This window comes from Sebastes fasciatus, chromosome 7 (assembly GCF_043250625.1).
Source record: "Sebastes fasciatus isolate fSebFas1 chromosome 7, fSebFas1.pri, whole genome shotgun sequence".
Lineage (NCBI taxonomy): Eukaryota > Metazoa > Chordata > Actinopteri > Perciformes > Sebastidae > Sebastes > Sebastes fasciatus.
The window spans coordinates 20,620,971-20,644,838 of NC_133801.1; the positions used below are offsets into that span (position 1 = coordinate 20,620,971).

The 23,868-nt window shown below is 42.9% G+C and overlaps 2 protein-coding genes and 1 long non-coding RNA gene across 7 annotated transcripts in view; 1 reads left to right on the plus strand and 2 right to left on the minus strand.

The window, feature by feature from the left end:
- Window positions 1–16,499, minus strand: part of sipa1l3 (signal-induced proliferation-associated 1 like 3) — a 71,794-nt gene extending 55,295 nt beyond the window's left edge. For 2 of the 3 annotated variants that reach the window (XM_074642139.1, XM_074642137.1), the window contains exon 1: window positions 16,349–16,499. The gene's annotated coding sequence lies outside the window, so the exon portion shown is untranslated. Of the gene's footprint in view, window positions 1–16,343 lie in introns of all 3 variants that reach the window. The other variant, XM_074642138.1, reaches the window with a different exon arrangement.
- Window positions 16,500–21,974: 5,475 nt separating this feature from the next.
- Window positions 21,975–23,868, minus strand: part of LOC141771655 (uncharacterized) — a 28,636-nt gene continuing 26,742 nt past the window's right edge. For all 3 annotated transcript variants that reach the window (XR_012594745.1, XR_012594744.1, XR_012594746.1), the window contains one exon: window positions 21,975–23,765. This is a non-coding gene — a long non-coding RNA (uncharacterized LOC141771655). The remainder of the gene's footprint in view (window positions 23,766–23,868) is intronic.
- Window positions 22,663–23,868, plus strand: part of map3k10 (mitogen-activated protein kinase kinase kinase 10) — a 34,361-nt gene continuing 33,155 nt past the window's right edge. The window contains exon 1 of the mRNA XM_074642141.1: window positions 22,663–23,659. Within this exon, the coding sequence (XP_074498242.1) occupies window positions 22,663–23,659 (997 nt within the window). The remainder of the gene's footprint in view (window positions 23,660–23,868) is intronic.

A 23,868-nucleotide genomic window follows, 5' to 3' on the forward strand; every position in this document is an offset into this window, starting at 1 on the left:
TTTTATGAGATGGTAATGAGTCTTCATGGCTGCCCAAGCTCATTAGAGCTTTTATGCAGTGTTGGACTACAACATAGCATCGTACTGTAGGTTGCTTTTAAAGTGGAGCCCTGCCATGGCTAAGCAGCTTAAACTTGGCCAAACACTTGCATACAAAAACACAAACACAACCTATTTTAGATCACATCACTCATTGTGTCTCATTAGGGTACTTTTTTTCCTTCTTCAGCATCTATTTGATACTCCGTATAAAAAGCCCAATTTGTTCACCATTCCCACCCTGCGCTCTCCCCCCCACACAGACTCTTCAGACAGCTCTCCCTTTCAGAGCTAGAATCAGCCTTTGTTAATTATAAATCTCACCCTGTCCTCTTCCCCTAACAGGCACAGGGAGGGGGGAAGTACCCAAAGTAAATGCATGAGATGAGGAGGGATATTAAGAGCGGTATAAGAGGGAGAAAGAAGTGAGACCGAATGATTTGAAGGAAGAGGTCAGGTGACAGACATGAGAAGGGACGCAGAAAAGAGAGAGTTTGTTTATAGGGAAAGAGGGATAAAATAAGGACCGGGTAGCAACTGTGGAAGTGTGGTTGACCCCGATTCTGCCATGACTCCGCTCCGCTAGAAGGAGGGGGAGTCCAGACGTAAACCTACAGTGACAGGGCTGCTGCTGCTCCAACAACGCACCCCCCACCACTGAATCAGCCTTCGCTTGTTCCTCCTCCTCGTCCTCCGCTCTTCACTTTGCACTTCCACTTGCACAAAGAGGGAAACTTCTTCAAATGTTTTGTGGATATCTACTATGTTGTGAACTGGCAAATAAACTGATGTAAAACTCAAAAACATTCAGCCACACTAAAAGCTTTGTGCACAATTTGGCTTCATTAATGTTGTGGTCTGCATTTCTCTGCGCAACCCGTCCATGCATGTGAAAAAAAGGGAAGAGAGAGAAGCCTGCACATAAAGAATGCAAGGAACGTGGCGTTATGAGCCCGTTTTATTAAGAGAGGGAGCCCAGCGTAGTGTGGGGGAAACAGGCATGTGATGCTGGCTGTAAGCTAGGAGAGAGGATGGACTCAACTGGACCCCTGGGGCAGAGGCCAGCCCAGCACAAACCAGGCTGGAGGGGGTCAAATAAACAAGCCTGCCTGGCTGGCTGTGAGTGCTGGAAGGGCCAACAGGGAGGTTCACTTCAAACCACAGCAGGGCTGCTTCACTGGTGTGTTTACGACCAGGAAACTGCCTGACAACTCACACACAACTCACTGCAAGATGGACAGATCTACACTCATATGCATCCAGTTATAAGACAAATAGAAACACCATGGTGGTACAAATAATCATAAATTGTGAAAGGAAGATTAAAAACTCACGCAGATAACATTTCTAGGCAATGAGACAAAAGAGAGGCCGCAAGCAACAAACTATCAGATCACTCTGGGAAGAGGATTAAAAGCACTAAGCTCACCGTTTTGGCAGGAGACCCTGAGATAGTGTGCTAAGTGGGTTAAAGCACACCCCAAGTCTCATAATCGCTCCGGCCTCCCCTCCTCCCTCACTCCTTCTTCCCTCCGTCTGCCAACACCAGCTGAGGGGAGCAATTTCAAGTCCCACAGATTACTTGGAGTTGCCGAGGTAGAGGGAGTGGAGACGTGCACCAAAAATGTGAACGCGCAACTTTATCTGGACACAACCATGCATCAGAATCCCTTGGAGGACAACAGCCTTGCCCGAGGGGATGCTTACTTTTACAAGAGTCTGTTGCTCTTCCTCTCACACCTACTGTAATGTGTGATCTAGCGTTTCCACCTCCCCTCCCTGTCCCCAGTCTCTTTTTGTGTGTAGAGCGAGCTAAAACTTTACATGTGTGTGGCTCTTTTTATTGATCTGCGTGCACTCTCTGTGTGCTGTTACACAAAAAAATGCATCTGGAGTCCACACTGGATGCCTAGCCAACACACACACATACACCCCCATTTCTCACACAACGTCACTATCCAGACACTGTGGTAGGTAACATGAGTCTATGGTGAAACTGTAGCTCAGCTAGGCCTGGCTCCACTGTAGCGCAGTCCCAGACCCCAGAGAGACCAGGCACTGTTTGCCTGCGGGACTTTGACTAGTGAGAGCAAACAGAGTACAGTACAGTAGGTCCATTGAGACCGAGCTGAAACACAGAGCTGCAGAAAGTACTGTACAAACTGAGAAACTGTGAGAAAAGAGAAACAAAGAATGCGGCCAGCGAGCCAGGGAATTAAAACAGAGCAAATAGAGCCAGAAGTAAATCCCAAAGGTATACTGCATACTGTATAGGCTATTGGTTAAAATGCATACACATATAAAACACTACAGATGGCGCCACGGATTGCAGCCTCGGTACGGTGCTCTCTGGTACTTTTTCGTTTTTTGTGTCACATACTTGGTCAATAAAGGTGTTCCCATTCTCACATGCATGGAGGGCTGTGCCCTCTTAGTCGACTAATCGATCGTTTTGGTCTTGTCAACTAAGATTTCTTTAGTTGATAAGTCGTTTTTTATGCTGTTCTCATGCTGAATGACTTATTTCCAAGATCATATGAGCACATCTCTGGTAAACAAGATCTAAAGTGGTGCTTTTGTGTAATTCTTTGTGGAGAAACTCAGTTTTAAAGATCTGTTGATTAAATCAACTAATCGATTAGTCAAAAAAAATGTATAAGTGTTAGTCGACTAATGAATATCTTTGGTCGAGGACAGCTCTACATGTATGAGGCACCTATGTGCTTGGTGCAAAAATCAAACAGGGTCCTTTATCTACACCTTCTTGCCTTCTACTCTGTGAGTTATAAGACAGGCATTTTACAAAACTCTATCAAAGGTTTGAGATCCCTTTCTACCATCTCTTTGCCTACAGCACTAGTTGGAGTAGTTGCTGAAGAAACTAATCCTATACAATATAAATTAAACACCACTGCTTTTGTGTCTCTGATTGCCAGACTAATCCTTGTAAAGTAAAAGGAAGAAACCCTACCAACCTACACTCATCGGATAAGGGATCGGATACAGGTTAGAAGTTGGATATCTCACTCTGAACGTGGTCTTGTGTGGAACTGAACATTGCTTCCATGCAATGTATCTAGATTCATTCATAATAAAGGTGCGTCACAGTTTTAAAACTGTACTTATTTACTTAGCACTTTTCTTACACTAAATCTATTTATTTCTTATTTTTATGTATAGATGTTTTATTGAGATGTTCCCGGTCACACCATTTGTTCCTTTTTGGCTGCTATAATTGAGATGCTGTGTTTTCTTATTGTTTGTTTTAAGATGAAAATACATACATGCATATATAAGTGCTTCACACACACAAATAAACTTCTACAAAATGAGAGGCAGGTGGTGAGCACAGTCTATTCAGAAGATATTATAAAGAGGGGTTTGTCTCGACTGAAAGAGGATTACTGGAGAAAGGTGTGGCTCCTTTTAACTCACAGTAGCATTGTGTGCGCATGTGTGTGTGTGTCCTTGACTAGCCGATATGAACAACCCATTATGGAAAGTTAAATGGAGACACAGGATCTGGCTGAAGTTCTGTCAGCGCCTTCCCTTCAGAATCCAGAGGTCAACCTCGACTTACTTTAAAACCCGTTTCCTTCTAAACCAGCATATGGTTCTGATGCTGAAGTAGTGGTGATAATTTATGTATGCTTGTTGGTTTCAGTTTGCAGCATTAATCACACAGTGGAGGTGAGGGGGAGTTTTACGCGCCGATAGAAATCTCAGCCCCTCAAAACTATCTCAGGCATCTGAACCGACAGCAGCATCTCTGAGGTGGAATTTGGCCAGTAATAACAGCCGAGTGGAACGTGTGTCTGCTCCAACTAGCCTCAAATAAAATAATAAAACTCCAACAGAGTGACTGTACCACCGTATCACCATCATCACATTGTTCCTCAAACTACAGGAGCAGGGATGGCGTGAAGGCCCTGCACGGCTGTCACTTTGCTCATTCTTCACCCTGCGATCCGAAGTCGTCGCTGTCCCGGGCCTAAACTAGTGCAGAGCGCTGTCACAACAAGCTAAATCCCTCCAGAAGTCGCCTCTCTTTCTCTCTCTGTTTGGTTTAAAGTGTGGCGTGAGTCCAGGGTGTGGTTCTACAGCCATGCGTGCACTCACGCATGCATGTGCACCCACACTGAGCTGCACATGGACTCACAAAAGCATACACTAGCCCAGTTGTTTTCCAGGCCCAGACAGTTATGAAAACATTTGACTAATGACAAAAAAGTTAGGAGAAAAGGGAGGAAAGGTGGAGAGAGGGGAAGGAGAGTTTAAAGGTAGAATTTGACATTTGAGGGAAATATGCATAGTCACTTTTTTGCTGAGAGTTATATGAGAAGATCAATGCCACTCTGTGTGTATGCATTAACTTTACGATCTAGAGCAAACAGTGGATAATCTTAGCTTAGCATAAAGACTGGAAACAGGGGGAAACAGCTAGCCTGGCTCAAGGAAGTTAGTGCGCTCGGTAAAGAAATACTCTGGCACATAACCCCTCTGTGAAACAACAACTTGTCATTTTTACATTTTGGTCTTAGTACATATTTAAACAAACGAGATGCAGCATGTTAGTTAGTGAGCTTTAGAGGTGATGGTGGATAAACTCAGGCTAGCTGTTTCCCTCTGTTTCCAGTCTTTATGCTAAGCTAAGTGCCTCCAGGCTCCAGGTAATATTTAACAGAAAAACATGATGGTATCAATCTTCTGATCTAACTCTTGGCAAGAAAGTGAATAAAAGCATTTCCAAAAATGTTGATTATTCCTTTATAAACTGTGAAGGGAGTGAAAAAATCCACAGCATGGAGGCTCCCCACTGGGCTGCCAACATTCCTGTCAAATTCAGACGTGGGAACCACTGGAAAAACACAGGGGGGAGGAGGGGGGCGTCTGCAGTAGTTGCATGTCAGAAATGTGCTTAATGGATGCAGCCATGTGTGTGCTGAGGTGTTTGGGCTGAGAGCAGTGACAAGAATTCATGAGGTTGCCTAAGTGCATGTCTGAGCCGAGGCGGAGGAGAGGGGAGACGTTGTGGGTGTTTGAGCGCCTTTGGGCAACAAAGTGGGTCAAGCGAGTTTCATCCAGGGGCGGGGTGATAGCAGTGACCTTCAGTGCGCTGCACACACAAGCAGTCACCTGGCAGCTGCAGCACAGAGACAAAATGTCCACTGTCCTCTCTTGTTCAGAGTCTTTTTTGTGTTGCATCTCTTAATCATACTCATCGCTGCGAGAGGAGATGCGCTCCACATACACAGCCTCTCCAGAGACATCCACACAACAGACAATACACCCTCTGGGCTCTCACCTCTCTAGGGGGGGGATTGTATCACATTCACACACTTTTTATCGTCACTCACTCCCACTGTGTTTTGTTCTCCTTCTTTGTCTTTTTTGATTATCATTATTATTTCTCAGGTAGAGCCCCGCCGCACGCACTGAACCAGACAGTTATCTAATCAGAGCTCGGCTGCAGCGGTCATGGGGAAAATGGAGAAAGAAAAGGGAGGACGAATCAAGGAGGTGAAAGAGGAGATGGAAGCACATGGGCTGGCTTTCTTCGACCAACAGGCCTCCCTTTTAGCCTCTCCCTGCCTGTGTCCTCCTATCCCTCCTCCCCTGTCGAGCCAAGTCTCTCCCTCTGAGTTATCAGCTCATCCGTCTCCTCCTCTCCCACGATGATAACAGACTCTACTGTTGTGTGCAGAAACACCCAAACTTCTGTCACTTCCCTCTCCCCGCCACTGCTCTTTGGCCTACTCCTAGGGGACAGCTAACAAGGCTGTCACTGCTGCTGCACACACTCTTAACAAAGCACTCACGAAACACACATGCTGGTGTGGAAGACAGTTATGCTGCATTTCCACTGCATGGTACGGCTCAACTCGCTCACTCGTTCACTTTTGGGAACAAGTCAGGTCCTTTTCTTGATTTCGTTTTCCTCTGCGGATAGTACCCCCTCAGTGTAGGCAAAATTCTCAGCTGATTGCCATAGTGACGCTGCTTGAAACTGCCCAGACTTCATCTTCAGCGCGTCTTCAACTGGATTAATCCTTTCAACGGCAACCAAACAACGTCGGCACTTCCTCAATTGTACGGCATAGTGTGCGATCACAATTGATGGTAGCTTGGCTATTTAAAAATGGCGGGTTCGTGCAGGACATCCCGTGTCGTGCTAGTGACAATTCTCTTTGACCGATCTCTCTTAACTTCACCTTCTAGTATCGGCTCCGCTCTCTTGGAACCTCGACCGAGGTAGTACCAAAAAAAGTACTATCCACAACTTTTGCAAATGGAAAACCAAAAACAGCGAGTCGAGTTGAGTAGAGCCATGCCGGAGATGGGTTATCACCGTCTTAGGTTACAAGGAAAGGAAAAGCTTTGTTTATACCCGTCCCTGTGGTCTCTCAATGAACAGTTGTAGAGATGTCTGTACAGGAGAACCTCCTAGGCCAGTCTTCCCTTGAAGGGCATCCATGTTGAAATGTAAGCCGCAGCACGCACAGTTTACAAAAATTAATCTATAGCACATTTCAGCAACACGGTAATTGAAAGTGCTTTACATAAAACATCAAAAGCACCAAGACAAAGCCAACAAAAACGTACACTGATAACTGATGCTTTTGGCTGCAATAAAAGAGTATTTACCATAAACAAGTGTCAACCATCACTTTTAGTAGTGCAGTCAGTGATGTCATGATCAGTAAGCAGCTGGACAGCAGCCAAGTGAACAGAGTGGAGTTGCTTCAAACTGAAGACTAAAAACAGTCAAACAGCCAAGCATTACAATGCAAGTGTTTCAAAGGGTGGCATCAGCAGTGCTAATTACAATTTAATCAAGCCCTTAAATAAACAGCACTGGAAGGCATGCAAGTCCTCACATGAAGTAGTTACTCAGGAGATGCCTTTGCTCAGACTCAGCAAAAAAGCTAAAATAAAGAAGCTATGTGTATTGTGCTGGAAGGAGCTTCACTATAGTTTCCCTCTCAACAGTCTTTGAAAGGCCACAGTTAGATGTCTGCTCCTTACAACTGATTTATGTGACTAAACACTGGATAGATTTGAGAGGTATTTTATAAAATAAACATACTGTATTGGCAATTGCTACAATGAAGCTACTCAACATCATAGCATTTATCTTAGATGAAGTAGAAAAACTTTTGACCAGGATATGCCTATTCTGTAGTTACCTCATGCTACAAGCACTAGTTGTTGCTTTGAGATGCCAAAAACAGATTTAATGTGACTTCAAGGCCATGTTCTGACAGACATTAGCACTGAGGGGGAAAAAATGCAGCCAATTCATTCATTTCTATGAGGCCACACTGTGTTGACATGGCGGGGTGCTACGGCCAAAATGCGAAGTCATCCGTAAAGCAGATTCCTGGTATATTACCTTGTAGCGTGAATGATGTAAATTTACTGTTTACCTTGCGATGGTAATGGAGGATAAACCGACTGTCACAGTGAAATCCTTCCACACCGTATTATAAACTGCTGTGCAGTGTTTGGCATCTAATATGACTTCAAACTAACAGATCTATAACTCAAACTGGCCCTCCAGGAACATATTTCATCTTCTCACCTGACCTGAAGCAACAAAGCCCCATCCCTTGCCTTTTTTTTCAGTCTGAACGCCCACTAAGAGAGGCAATGAGTTTGGCTATCTTATGACAAATCGACCACAGCAAACACTTAACAATTATTCAAAAATGTTGACTATATTGAATCATTTTGATTTATATAGTCACTGTTTATATACATACACACAGTGGATTACATACTCTGCAAGTATGTTTCTCTGAAATTCCCTTATGTCCCACTCATAGAGTGGACTTAACATATTGCCCTGCCTCAGCGACAGCACAAACACATTAGCATACCCTCTCTGTGCTGAGTAGACCAAATGAACTTCTGTGGAAATAGCCCACTAAATAGCCTCCATCCCAGCATCAAATCTCATTTGCAAATAAGGAGGAAAGAAATGCACATTTTGATACAGTACAATAAAAAACTGGGCCCAAGAGGCATTCATGGAATGACCACATGTTATACTCAATTAGCATTAAAACAATGGCTCCACAGTCAGCAGTCATATCCTGAGATCTGAGCTGTGAAGAAGAGGCAGAGGGACAGGAAGACCATATGTATGTATGCATGCGTCTCTGAATGGCTGCATATATGTATGCATGCCTCTCTGCACACATACCACAAAATGAGGGAAAAGAAAAGGCACTGACTTTTGATGTCGTTCCATAAAACATTTTACAATGAGACAGAAGAAAAAATAACTAAAAACATCTTTGAAACTCACCCATTCCCACCCAGACACATAACCACACACATACATGAGGCTGTGTATGTTTAGCTGTCTGTGTTTCAAACAGACGTGGAAGGCACAAAAAGCAAAACATCCTGAGGGGAAGGGGGAAACATGTAAATCTATCTACCCGTTTCCTGATAGTGTTTGGTGTTACGCCCTTTTCTCCAGCCGTTTTCTTCAACAGCAGTTGGAGATGATCAAATACTAAACTATCCAAACAATGAATGGGCAAAGATGAAGTCCAGGATATCAGCTGCATTCCAGAGACAAATTGTGTTAACATTTTTCTGAGCTTGGAAGGAATGTTTTTACTCATGTTCTGTGAACTGGTCATTCGTTTTCGTGACTGATCTCTGCAGTGGACGGCCACTTCTCTCCCGATGCCTGTTATCTGATTCATAGCAACACTCTTCCACACCACACACTTGCATCCTCCTCAGCACATACTCACTTCCTGCAGCACAGAGAGCCAGAAGGAGCACAGAGGCCGGCAAGCGCCTCCAAATAAAATACAGATGGAATTTCACATGAGGTGTCTGGGGGCTACAAAAGATGCTTTTATGTCTCCACAGAAAGAAACAAAAATGTGGTCTTACACACACAACTTTCACGATGAAGAATTGAGTCATTGTTCAGACATAGTGGGCTGGGTCATTACAACCTTTTGTTGATCCAGTGATTCAGGCCATTGACTGAGATGAAGGGTTTTTAAACTTCCTTATTCACATTCTTGATCGAACGATTTCAAATATCCTGTCATTAACATGAAACTCCATCAGTTGAATAAACAAAAATGTTATCTTCTATCAGCACGAATATTTAAAGAAAAAGAAAAAGATCACATGATAGTTGGTTCATTGAATTTGCTCTGTTTGCTCGATTTCTTTTTTCGATTAATCGTTTAGTTAGCAATTTCTCAGAGCAGGCGGTGACGTTTTTAAATGTCTTGTTTTGCATGACCAACACTCAAAAACGATACACAATAAAAAGATATTCAATTTACCATTTATGACCAAAAACAAAACAACAAATCCCCACACTTGAGAAGCTTCTGCTTGAAAACATCACTGAAATGATAGATCAACTATAACTGTAGCGTGGCCTTTAGATTTTTTGCTGCAGCTCGGACTAAAATGAACAGCGAGTGACCTCTTGACAGCTGTGTGATGGTCAAGCTCATGTGTATGTGTGGCACACATGGTTAATTTACTCCTCCGCACTCCATTAAAAACAGATGGACACAGAATCAACTGTTTCTTTTTCCCGTCATGCAGGATTTCCTCTTTCCAGAACATCTCTGCTATGTTGGTGTGTGACAGAGCTCTTTGTGCACACACACACCACCTGTCAACCCGATGTGTGAAGCCTCAGTTAGGGACAGATATGAAGCAGGTGTAACAACACGCTCTTCCCCTTAAAGCAGCAGACAAACTCAACTCCCAAGACACAAGAAACAAGAAATCAGAGGAATAAAGGCAATGAAGACATTACAGAGAGAAAGGTGTCTGCTCCCCCGCTCAGCTGCATGACAATTCATATTAATGGATGTGTCTCTGAATGCTTTGCAAGTCTCTACAACAAAGCCTGTTCTCTGGAGATCAAATGCATGATTTGTGCTTCTATCATCAACCGTCTCTTACAGCACAGCACTGAGACTCCATTTAACATCATCAGTCCCTTCTGAACGAGGAATATAGGCTAGAGAGAAACATTATAAAGGGGGAGAGTATCAGATAAGAGCTCTTAATGTTATGAAGATGAGCACATTCAGTGCTGCTCAGGGACTAAGCAGGCTTAAAGCCAGTTATCGCAGCGGATCCTACCTCTCATGGCCTTGGATTCAATGTGAGAATTGAGAAATAACCCAAACAATTTTGTCTGGTTTTCTGTAAAAAACTTCAAGCTCTCCTCTATTTCAATAAATACAGATCCAAGTGTGAACTCACCACCTGACAGGGCTGAGTACAGGCTCTTTATTAAGTGGACATCCATTTGTAAATCTGAGTGGCCTCCACTTGAAATTGCTAAATGGACAGCTCGCGTAAATTACTCTTTACGTACAGCACTTTGTCAGGCTGTCTAAATGATTGTAGCACATGTATACATATCCTGTAACCCTGTCAAAAGCTCAGTGTTAAGCCCAATAACCCTGTTTAAGTGTGTTGTGGATGGATGGCGAGGCATTCCCTCTCGCTCTCTCCCTCTGCTACCAACGCTGACCAGGGGGAGGACGCAGGCTGACCTGTGGCAAGAAAGGCCTCCTCAACATCTGTGTTTATCCTCTTGCTAAAACCAGCAGGCTATATTTACCCCAGTCAAACATACCCAGAGCAGAGAGGAGTCAAGAGTAGCCTGGGACACCTACTCAGTCTTATATCTGCCCTAACCTCTGTAAAAGCTATAAACTGTGCACACTGTCAGCGCTATTAGGCGAATGCAAGCACATTTACGCGCAGGAGGACTGTGATTCTCCGATTCATCCTCTTCCCTGAGAAGAAGACACAGATTGGTAAACAACACCTGAAGGGAATCTGACCTCTGCAGGAGTGAGAAGAAGAAGAAAAAAAGAGGAGCGAGGCTTGATAGATCAACTGCCTACCTAGTAAATGTTTTATAGCTGCACAGAAGGCCATAAACCAGAGACTCATTTCAGGAAACATTGGTGTGCTCCTCTTTCTGTAAATCTCTGACCTCTTGACACCGTCATGCGCGGTGACTTATGGATAAGACCCTCAAGGGAGGCAAATGCATCAAAGAGAGTAGGGACGGGGGGGCTTGCAATACTGTTGGTGGTCTGATACTATTTCATCTTAAACTGGAACACCTGCACTCTGACTAATATGTGTATGACGCAGGTCTACTGAACGCGCATTCAACCTGTGTTTGGCCCATTTATATTAGACAAAAAACTCCTGCACACTGTCTCAATTACTGCTGGAATTTTTATTTCTGATGTTAAAACAAGATAGAATAATCTTTTTGAGAATGTATTTTAGCCTTTGGGGCTTTAAGCATTCATTTTATGGGAATCTACTCATTTAATTTAAGCATTTTGGGGCACATTAGTGTTTTACATTTCTAGCTCCATATATGATATTAGTGATTGTCATAGAGTAAATTGATGTTGGTATTTATACCTTCCTATTGCCCGTGGGGAATGTAACGGCCGAGAGCTGAGTGTGACGGCTGCCTCGCTGAACTACTGCGTCTCTCACGCGTGTGGTATCCACACCAAGCCCCCAGAAAGAGCGCCGGTCGTTGATCTCAATTTTCATAGTGGCCAAATGGTGGTACTACAACTTCCGTGTCCGTCACGTGATGCTATTGAGTCCAAACATACTTTTTCCCCATAGACCCTTATATTGGGAAATTGCCTCTGGATTTGAAGGGTGCTATAATTGCCTTGCTTTGACTATATTTGTTTTTAGTCTCAGATCATTCCTTGTATGCATCCCAGGTCCAGGTACCTGTATGAACTGAGTGAGTTGGATTACTGTGTCACAGTGACAATACTGACTTTGTGACTTGTGAAACTGCGGTAATGTGAGCCGCAGAGTGGAAAAACCTTGGTACCGCCAGCCGCCGTCTGACTTCCGTTGCTCCTAACATAGTGTTATTATGGTAAGAACGGCCTCTGAGCGATGCGATTGGCATTACCACAGTTTTGCACTCGGCGGCTCACGTTACCGCAGTGTTGGAAAGGGGTGAGTGAGCGGAGGGGTACTCAGCCACTAGATGCCACCAAATCCTACACACTGTACCTTTAAATAAAAAATATATCAGAAAACAGAAACATTTAAATAAATTGTCAACTTAAATAGAAACACCTGTTCACCAAGGTATATTGCTGTCCCAACTGTACTCAACCCCGGTTGGGAAGAGGCAGTGATGCCAGGTGTGACGACGTGTGGTGGCAACACACTCAGATTTACCGACATGGGTTGAACGACCTGCGTCACAGTATTGGTTTAATAGGAGTATAAACCATCAGCATGGGCCACCAATAAACAGAGAGAGAGAGACAGAGAGAGAGACAGAGACAGAGACAGAGACAGAGAGAGAGAGAGTGACAGGTTTGAAATATATTCCAATGGCTGAAATCTAAGACAATGCTACATGTTCAGGCCCCTGAAAACACACACTTATACACACACACACGCACACACCCGTCACTGTGCACCCTGACACAGACCAGATGGGATCTTTAGCCTAAGGTATCGTCCTCCCTCTCTGCGACCTAGCAGGGTACACCCAATGATTGTGATGGATGTTGTTTGAGGTGCTTGAGTGTGTGTTCTTCTGCACACTGTGAGAACACAATTTTTCATTTCTATTAACCCTTATTTAACTAAGACGCCTCTGAGGATTAAATAGGAATCTGGCAAGAGGTTTTTCGTTCTAAAATTACAAACAGCAGGAGGGCTGCCAATGTGTCGCGGTTAGGAAAGGAGAACTTTAGGCAGAGCTGGTGCCAAAACTCAAATCTTTGCGGCCTTAAAAACATCACAGAAAATACCCTCTTGGAAATATATTGTTCACCCAACAGATGCCCTGTGTGTAAGTTCTTTAAAATCCTTGTCAAGAATAAAAGAAGAGGGAAAAATCTACAACTGATGAGTCACCTCAACAAAGATATGACATGGTGATTCAACTTTATGTTTGCAGGCGAAATAACTCAGGTGGCCCACATTCAGCTCTCTTTGAAGACAGGATCTTTTGTTCACGCAGCTGTTTGCAATGAAACACTGAAATAAGTAGCAAAAAATTTGAGATGTTCCTCAAGATCACAGACTGTAAGCAATTGTTATCTGGTACCCAGTGGAGCCAACACAAGCCGACTGCTGGAGGGGCTTTACAACTATGTGACGTGGGCCCAAAGTTATGAAATGCGTAGATTAACATGGATAATGTGATAACGTTGTAAAAATGCCAAAACAAACAAGCGTATACAGACATTATGGACCTGGCAGGAGTTTCAAAAAACGTGTAGTGTAGTTATGAAACATTTTGATTGAGAAGGGGAAGTTTAACTATTGGATCTTGAAATATGTCCATTTTTTACTAGTTTCAGAGTGACACATTTTCCTGACCAAAACCAAAACTAAGAGTTCATAAATTACATTTTTCTCTCAATAGCATGGGGTTTAGGTCAGTAATTTTAAAGCTGTCTTGCATTGACATTAATTGTAATCGAGTCTGGTAACCCAAGCTGTACAACCTGGAGAACTATATGGCATTTGGTAAAGGGTTTGTTACTTGAGCATGCTACACAGCAGAAATGTAAATCTTTAAATAGAGTAGGCTATAACCGAATACTACACTACTACTAGACTGTGCTGATTTGTTTCAATGTTAATACTAGAACTTGAGAAAATAGGTATCTAAATAAGAATGCAAAGAATATCTAAAAAAAACATTTAATGACAATGACCGTTTTTACATTGTCGTTTTAAGGGCTCCGTTATTGTTGGCCCCATGGCTTGGCATACTGTGACAAGTGAAAAAGGACCATTACATCACAACTATAGTAGCACCACACTGGGGCTGTACCGAATAAAAAATTTTGGGCTTCGAAGCTTCGGTGAGAAATATTCGAAGGTATTCGAAGCTTCACAGAGCACACGCACCTCTACACCTAACAAATAGCGAAATCCGTCTGAGAATAACTAATAATAATTAATGTTGAATATGAATAATGTTGTGGGATTATTCCTTATTTTATAGGGTATTCTGGGATTTATACATTATTATTATTATTACATACTTATATAAAAAAAATTTTTTTTTAAAAAAAGCATTCATATAGTGATTTGGAGATCAAATACCATGGCAATGGTCGAAGACCTACATCACCCCCAACTGTATAAAGACAGACAATAGTGGAGTTAAGGAGTTAAACTATAAAATAAATCATTGCATTTGAAGATACTATTTCCAATGTATCTACACCACAGTCTGAACTCCTGCTTCTTGGTTTGCTTTATCTCTTGGAAGTCACAAGCTCCTGTTGTTCTCTATACATCCATCAAAGCCAGCTTGCAGGGACATGCTGCTGCTGCACTCACTGATGTAATAAATCATACTTAACTACAAGCATACAGCAGTTTTTTCTTCAGCTATCAAATTTATGGATTTTTTTGCATCGTCAGACAGCTAAAGACTTACGAAAGAAGACAGGAAAGGAGTACATGCTGTAAGTGAGATACAACGGTGAAGGTTATGAGCAGTGGCGGCCTTGTTTCAAACTCTAACGTCTCACAAGAGCAGCGTGTCTGAGGCAAGTGTCATTACTGGCAAAACATTCTTTGAATTTTCAACTAAAAACATACAACACTGGAGCTGCACAGACAGTTCACAGGCCATAAATAGCAAGTAAGTCTACTTAGTTTTGCTTTTCATATAGAACATTTTCAAACAACCATTAAAAGGATGGGAATTTCTTCCTGGAAGCTATAAACATAAAGCATTTAACTGACTTCTGCAGTCTGGTGCAACGCCTTTTGATCAAAGGAAACCGGATTTACAATATGGAGAACCATGTCATTATTATTCAGCATAAACTTCACAGTTCAGAACTGTATTCAAATCTCTCAAATGTAGATGACATGCAGGATTTTCCCCCATTGTGCAGCAAGCAAACAGTGGGCAGTGCTGCTGCTGCTGCTGTTACAGGCTGGTATAAGTAGGATAACCAGGGTGAGACATTAAAAGCATCATTCTCAGATTTTCCCCGGTAATAATTATTCCATTAGTTCCAGATGGGAGGCAACCAGAGTAAATGATGCCCAGAATATGTGCAGTGCTGCCATGCTCTGCTGCTCTAGCACGACAGATCCATCATGCTGATACTCGACGTGTCATTTCCTGAGGGTTGGGGACTACAGCAGCAACAAGGGGGATCTCTATGAAAGGGAGGCATCATCACCTCTCCATTCAGTGCACACACTTGACCACACACATTTTTACTGTGTGCACTTCCTGCACACACACGTCTTTTTGACAGCTGAACTGAGTCTGCATGTCCAACCGAGATAAGATAAGATAAGATAAGATATTGCTTTATTAGACTGCAGTGGGGAAATTTGCAGTGTACAGCAGCAAAGGGGATAGTGCAAAAAAACAAGATGCATCAGCTAACACAGTAAAAAAAAAAAGAGCTAAACAAAGTGTAACAAAATATGAACCATTTAAATAGAAGGAAGTATAAAAATATGAGCAGTATATACAGTATTGACAATAAACAGACTATTAACAGAATTGCACAAGTGGAAAAATTATATGCACACTACCAACAACCACGATCAGTTCTCCACATTTAAAAACATGTTGCACTCTGCAAAACCAGTGGCATTTACAACTACTGCAACACTCCTGTGAAAAAAAATAGTGTGTAGCCAGCACAGCCAGATATTTCCCCATGCAGCTCATTCTTGAAACAAGCCTCCAGCAAAAAAAAGGCAACTTCCGATTTGCAGCAACTACAACTACTCGAAATTCAAAGCTCGTCCAAGGCTAAACTAGCTGGCTAGCCCTGCTCCCCCAAACAAAGCTCTCATTGTCTGGAACTTGTAGTCTCTTGTAGTCTCTTGGCCCCTCACAACTGTGATTAACTCAGGTGCTAAAAAACTACAAGTCTAGTACGGCAGAGTCTGCGCATGCGCAGTGGAGTCTTACTGCTCAGGAAGGTTGTAGAGTATGTTAGTAGTGGATGAATTGTTGCGTATTTGAGGTGTATTTGAGGCTGTTTATCTACTCTGTTGAATGAAAGGGGGTCAAAGTGAAGCGTTGAGCCGGTGTGGACGGTTTCAGGAGGTGTTCAGACTAATAAAGAGCCGTAGTAGAGAGCCTGTTCTCTGCATTGACTGAAGTTAGTCGGCTCGGCTCGGCTGTCTCTCGGTGCTTCACTTCGTCACTTTTCAAGCTCTGAATTAACCGAAAATGTTCAACTAAAACTGTTCAGAGAAAGCCCAAAAAAAGAGCACACCTTACCTAACTCCCGGTGGTTTCGCTCGGCTCCTATTCCCGTTAAAATAACCCTCCAGACACGGTGGAAACACGTCGTTGTTGTAGCCGACGGTCGACTGACTGACTGACTGACTGACTGTTCACCGACCGTTGACGCTGCCAAGAATGCTCAACCGAAACCACCCGCACTAGTGATGTGTTGGTCCGAACGAGTCGGTTCTTTCAGCCGGCTCTTTTAAATTAACGATAAGAGCCGGCTCCCGTCCGAGAGCCGTTTTCCTTTTTTCTTTTTTCTTTTTTAATTAATTCAGGGCAGGATGATAGTATGATCTTCTCCACGCCACAGGCACTCCATGCACTGACTGTGACTGAATGTTGTGTTAATGACGTCCGTGTGACCAATCAGGTGATGACAGACAAGGATCATACCATCAAGCAGGGAGGGGCAGGTGTGCGCGGTGGGCTGTTGGTCTACAGGTACAGAGCAGGAGGAAGAGGAGGAGAGAAAGAGAGAGGAGTGCGGTGCGCGAATAGCAGACAAGATGAGTTAGGGTACGTGTCCACAGGCTCCGGGCTTTCCACGCTTCCCATTCATTGTCTATGTAAGCAGCCGTGCAATGCATTCTGGTAGCGTGGCGTCGCGATTTGAGAAACGGAGCGTCACAACGCCCGCTCCTCATTTGCATAAAGATGAGGGCTAGTCTACTTTATGCAATTCACGGGCGTCTGACGCGACTCGCCGCCTCTCGAAACTCCCGAGAGTCTTTTAAAATAAACGTTGTCGATCCAAAATAAAGACAGATTTAGCAACTGCATGGATTATTTCTTGCCTCAAATGTTTTCAGAAACACATTTCGGTGAACTATTTTCGTGAAATAAGAGAAGAAAGTTTCCAAACGAGCCTCCAGTTTGAAAGCTGGGAGCAGCAGCCCACGGAGGGAAAGCTTTCGTCCAATCAGGTGGGACAGCCCTTATGTCTAGTGACACCCCACAAAGCGTCCAATGTTGGGAAATGTCGCGTCCCCTCGCGATAAAAAAACGCCCTTTGGACACGTACCATCACAGTCGGAAACGAAGCAGCATGTAAAATTATGGTATTCTGGAAATTATAAGGTTTAGTATAATTATATTGAATAATTTAAGTGATATATGTGCACACATACTAATCATAGGTCAAATCAGTGCTAAATTTGGCTGAATTATAAAAAGGCAGAAGTGGTAAAATGAAGAGCCGTTTGGGAGCTGAAAGAGCCGGATCTTCTTTGGTGAGCTGAGCCAAATGATCTGGCTCACTAAAAAGAGCCGGAATTCCCATCACTACCCCGCACACTCACCGCGCATGCGCAGCTCTGGTTGGCGCAACCTAACTGATAGTAACACACACACAGGGGGCAGCACGAGACTACCACTGGGACTGTGGACACACGCACACACACACACACACACACACACACACACACACACACACACACACACACACACACAGCTTTAATGAACATCTGGTCAATTAACTGTGAATATTAACAGGAAACTACATCTGAGTGTAAAACACACGTATGGAAATAACACCAGAGAAGCATTCTGTATATATTGATCATGCTGCCTGGTCACATTTTGATTATTATGCATGGCACACAAATTAGTCAATAGCACAACCTTGTGGTTGCTAAACAAAATCAGTCCTCTCTTATATCAGCATCAGCTTTATTGGCCAAGTATGTGTACACATAAATAGACATACAGGTAAACATAACATTACATTACATAGTGACTGTGTAATATCATTTTCCACTTGTGCAATTTTGTTAATAGTCTGTTTATTGTCAATACTGTATATACTGCTCCTATTTTTTATACTTCCTTCTATTTAAATGCTTCATATTTTGTTACACTTTGTTTAGCTCTTTTTTTTTACTGTGTTAGCTGATGCATCTTGTTTTTTGCACTATCCCCTTTGCTGCTGTACACTGCAAATTTCCCCACTGCGCGACTAATAAAGGAATATCTTATCTTATCTTATCTTAGAAGTACGTGAAAAATATGAATATATACAGTATGCATATAATGCAACAATAAACAACAACATAGCCTACAATGTCAATATGAGTCAATCCTGTACATTGTATGTCTAACTAACATTGCATATATGTTAGTTACTAGGCTATTTGACACATTAATTAGAGTAGATTAGATTAATCTTTATTGTCTTTGCACAGAGTACAAGTACTGAAGTGCAAAAGGATAAAGTGCAGAGTAATGTACAGAGTAATGTACAAAATAAACTGTATGAATACATGGAGTAAGCCTATAGAATAAACAGCAGGGGGTAGATATGAATACACTAAGATATATATATAGTATGAACAGTACAAACATGTGCAACAGTTGTAATAGGCAAATATATATGCCTAGTGTAAGGTATGAGTACAAGTAAGAGCAATAGTAACACATATACAGAATAAACAGCTGGAGGTAGGATATGAATTCTGTGTATACACGATAAATCATATATGTATATAGTATGGGGGTAGTAGTATAAATATGTATCCTATGCATGTAATTCAGATAAGTTTAAAAACAGTTGTCAAGTACATTCAGTAGTGTAATTAATTGTTAAATTTCACCAACATGCAGGACTCAATCACATTTTTTTTTAATTGAGTCAATATCACCATTTTCACGTTCGTCAATTATTAATCATGTTTTGGGAACATTTTGGGAATTACTCCCTGGGAGACCAAAAAACATCAGAGCCAAAAGTAACCACAATAAAGATAAATCGAAGATAACAAGTTATAAAGTACATGTACATTTAAATTCCACTAGTCTTAATCATTTTAAAAATGCATATTATAAAGTGACGTTTTTAACATAGGCTTAACATTCCATAGATACATTTTTAAAAAGTAATAAAAGTAATACTACTTCACAACTATCAAATAGCAGATAGTGCACTGATCCTGATTGATTAGATTTAATCAGACCATCTTTAGAAACAAGTTCATTGGTGACCTGCCTAGTTAAATAAACTACATAAAATAAACATACAGTAGGCCTACAATTAGTTAGGTATTGACAAAATAATACATAGTGTCACATTTCTACCTTTTTCCTCTCTCTTTGTGTAATTAAAGTTGCACTTGTAGCTTAAATAGACAGTCTGCCGTCTGTGGAAGAACAAATACTGCAAAAATATCTGATCTGTGGTTTTAAAGTAACAATGCAGCCAAACAGAAAGTCTTCTGATCAGCTCTAACACCAGACCAAAACCTACAACCTAAGTGTCTTGATCTCTGCAGCTGCAGCTGTCTCTGAACCAGAGGATGATGTTGATAATGGGGTGGCAGTAAATAGAGTGATTTCTTCAAACAAAAATAACTATGATAAAAAAGGAGTCAGAAAATTGTTGAAACCTTATTTACTGCTTGGATGAAGAAAACTAGAGAACTAAGTTTGACTCAAATAATTTTCCTATTTCTGAAAAGCATAAGACACACTCAGATACAAACACCAGACCGTTATACAAAAGACTGACCTGCACTGTCTATAACACTTCCCCCTTCCACCAACATTTCTTATTTGTCTCATTTTGTTTGTTTCGTTCAATTTTCCCCATCACGTTATTCCTGTCATGTCACCCAATGTATTTCATTTTGTCTTGTCAAGTATCACCGGTCTTGTCTTACATCACTAAATAATTTAAAAAAGAAAAAGCATAGGACACTGAACCACCACTAAATACATTGTGTTTCACTCATTACGCACTAGGGGTCAGTACAGCTTAAAATTTGATGGGCAGGGATATTACTTCTGTATATGGCATGAAAACCCCAATGATTGGTTGTATTCTGAAATGCAATGAAATTCCCCCTCCCCAAAAAATCTGTAAATAAAATAACAGTTATTATTCAGGTATTATTTGCTTTAATGAACAATTGGATTTATACACACTGTGATCCAACAACATCCTGTGTCCCCAAACTAATGTCTTTTTCTCAGGAAACACAATTGTATGCAATGTCAAAAAATTATGACGTTATTTTTTTCTCACTTTATCCTCTCCTATAAAAAAAAAACTGGGAAATCTGATTACTTTTGATGAATTTAAAACATTAATGAAAGACCTAGAAGCAGAGTCAATCGGGAGCGGTTGGTGCTTCTGAATATTTTCACTTTGACTTTGGCTTCAAACACTTGATTTTAATGTGTTTTGTATGATATTATGCTATGTATTTATTTGCATTTGTTTTATGTTGTTGCGTCGGAAACTTTAATGTATGTTTAAATGCTGCTGTCTTGGCCAGTTCTCTCTTGCAAAATAGATTCTTAATCTCAATGAGTACTACCTGGTTAAATAAAAGTTAAATAGGGGCTGTTGTTCTTTTGTGACCTTTGACCCCTGACCATGTAGGCCTACATGTTCCAGTGAAAAACCCTCTAACATTGTATTACATTATTATTATTATTGACAGATAAATGATCATGCAATAGGGCAATGCACGGTAATGTAGAATAAATTAACTATATCTTTGACGACTCATTACATTCCTAATTATTTAGTTAAATTAGCTGCCATTATGATGTAGGTCAGCAGGATATGCCCCATGCAACTACATTACCCACAGTGCAACAGCCCACCCTCACCACCAGCACAGTCTCGTTCCAACCCTGAACAGACTGTCCTCCTCCTCCTCCTCCTCTCTGCACGCTGGAGCTGCTGCACCCAGATCTGCAACACACGTGATGTGCGTAAATGCGCACACAGACCTGCGCGCTCCAAACCATCACCATCGCTATGTTTTGTAGATCGGTGACAGAAGAAGCACTTGTTCCCACGTATGTGGACTGCGCCCCGGTGTACTTGGATGCAAAAACTCAGCCCACAGACTTGACAGCTCGGTGCTGGAAATGTCACGTCTCTTTGGAGGAAAAAAGCGTTTTTTAGTTGGTCGCCAAAATTTGTGTTACTGACCTGGATGGTGCCTCTTTTTACTCCGATGCAACCACACGCCCATGCGACGATATCAGTGGATGTTGCTGCCTTCAGTGTCCAGGTTAGGTTACAGTAAATGTTTACAAATACAGCTGTTTCTGGCAGGCAAGCTGGGACTGGATACAACATTATACGCGCATCATAAATAACTGTTTCTATTATTATTATAAGGATGGGATCTATTTATAAGGGAATCATGGAGCTTTCATCGCCTTATATCATCTCGTCCTATACTCTAGGCTGATGCTGCAAATGCCTCCATGCAAACCTTTATATTTTCCACCTGATGGTTTCTGTCTTTCCTAAACAAGTCGTGGACTATCGATTGATGATCTGCAATGCGTGCTCTGGAGGCAGCAGGTTATAATAAATGCTGGCATCCCTTTACTGTCTGCAGCGAAGAACAGTTTCTTTTCTCACCGAGGACTCGTCACCAAATGGACGGGGCCTTTTTGATAAAAGCTATTCATGGACGCTGAAACCGGCTCATGCATGTACCATTTAGCCTCCACTGGCTTGTCGGGATGTAGGGCGAATATCCGCGGATATTTCCAAACATAGAGGAGAAAACAGCCCGTCGTTCATGGAGATGGGTGGCGGGGGAGGTGCATCGACACTGGGCTGGATGAGAAATAATGAGGACCCCTGCTTAGAGGATTTCACTCAGCTCAAACACAGACTGTTGTTTTTATTGGCAGCCTAAATAGCCCATATTCCACATTATTCAGTTTTATTATAACCTGAGTGTCTGTGTTGAGCCCTCAGAGCCAAGACACTTTAGTTCTCAATGGGCTGATATGTGTTTATTAGGGAAAAAGATTCAAAACTATAAATTATGAGCCCAGATTTTGTTTTTGTTAAGTTTAGATGAACCCTGCTTAATTGTAAAGCAATGTAGAACATTGTTATTAAGTATGTAACTGCTTCATGAATTCACTCACTGATCAGGAGCTCATGAGACTGAAGGCATCTTTCTGTGGGATTTCACCAGCTGTTTCTTAGATAAACACACATTCACGTTCTCCTGTCTGTGGCAGCTTTCCAAAAGACCCAATAGTGGAAACAATCAATTAGGTTTCATTGGGGTTACACTCATGGATCTGCTCTTGCTGAGTGTCATTGTTTGACCTGATGTACGTTGTCCCTGAGTGAACTTGCCTTTGGGAATACATGCTACTTACACACTGCGTAGCAACAGCACAGCAGCAACCGGTGACAGGATTTGGCACAGTTTCAACAGCGAGATGTGGTGATGGGGGGGAGCAGTTGCAGCTCTCTGATCCTCTGATCCCCTATCCCCCCCACTGGTGGTCGAGGACGCCTCGTCTCTGTCAATGGGCCATGTATGGATTTTGTGCCTGAGTTGACAGAGGGCAGGCCTACAGCGTCCAACAGCAGCCGGACTGCCATGAACCCATACGGCAGAGCGAGCAGCGCGGCAGCCCCCCTGTCCTGCACCAGCTGTGGGGGCTGCTGCTCCCCGCCTCCCCCTTGCCTAATCCCGCCAGGGCCTCCCTCGTCTACTACCTCCTCCTCCTCCTCCTCCATGCCCCCGAATATGACCCCTCCGCCACCGATGTGTCCGGCCCCGGTGGTGCAGGTGGAGAACGGCAGCAGCTGGAACTCCTCCTCCGGCTCCCCAGACTCCCACCCTGGTCACCGCTGTGGCGCCAACAACCCCAACCCCTACTGGACGGCAGTGTTTGACTATGAGGCCACAGCAGACGAGGAGTTAACCCTGCGGCGCGGGGACCTCCTCGAGGTTCTCTCCAAAGACTCCAAAGTGTCTGGGGATGAGGGTTGGTGGACAGGCAAGATCCAGGACAAGGTGGGTATCTTTCCATGCAACTACGTCACAAGGGGGGACGCCGCCAACTACCAGCAGCTGACCGCTGGAGGGCTGGTGGCTGGCGGGGTGGGTGCCTGCCCCTTGGAGATAGACTTCAAAGAACTGTTCCTGGAGGAGGTGATTGGAGCTGGTGGGTTTGGGAAGGTGTACAAAGGATTATGGCTGAGAGAGGAAGTAGCAGTAAAAGCCGCCAGGCAAGATCCAGATGAGGATATTAGTGCCACAGCAGAGAGTGTGCGGCAGGAGGCCAGGCTGTTCTGGATGCTCCGGCATCCCAACATAATTGCTCTCCGAGGGGTCTGCCTGAGGGAGCCCAACCTGTGCTTGGTGATGGAGTTCGCCAGAGGGGGGGCTCTGAACAGAGCGCTCGCTGGAAAGAAGGTTTCCCCGAGGGTTCTGGTGAACTGGGCGGTCCAGATTGCCACAGGGATGGACTACCTGCACAACCAGGCGTTCGTACCGATCATCCACAGAGACCTCAAGTCCAGCAATAGTAAGTACTGCAAACAAGTCAGACTCATCATCATCAGAGAGGCTCTTCATCAGTAGATGGAGTTTGCTCAGTTGTCATGGTGATGTTACATCCATTATGATGTGACCTAAAATGGGCACATGATAACAGGTGTTATTTACAGGTTGGAGATCGTAACCCAGTTATTGCATGATCAAAATGTGGCTGAAGGTGCCAGGATAGTTACACTA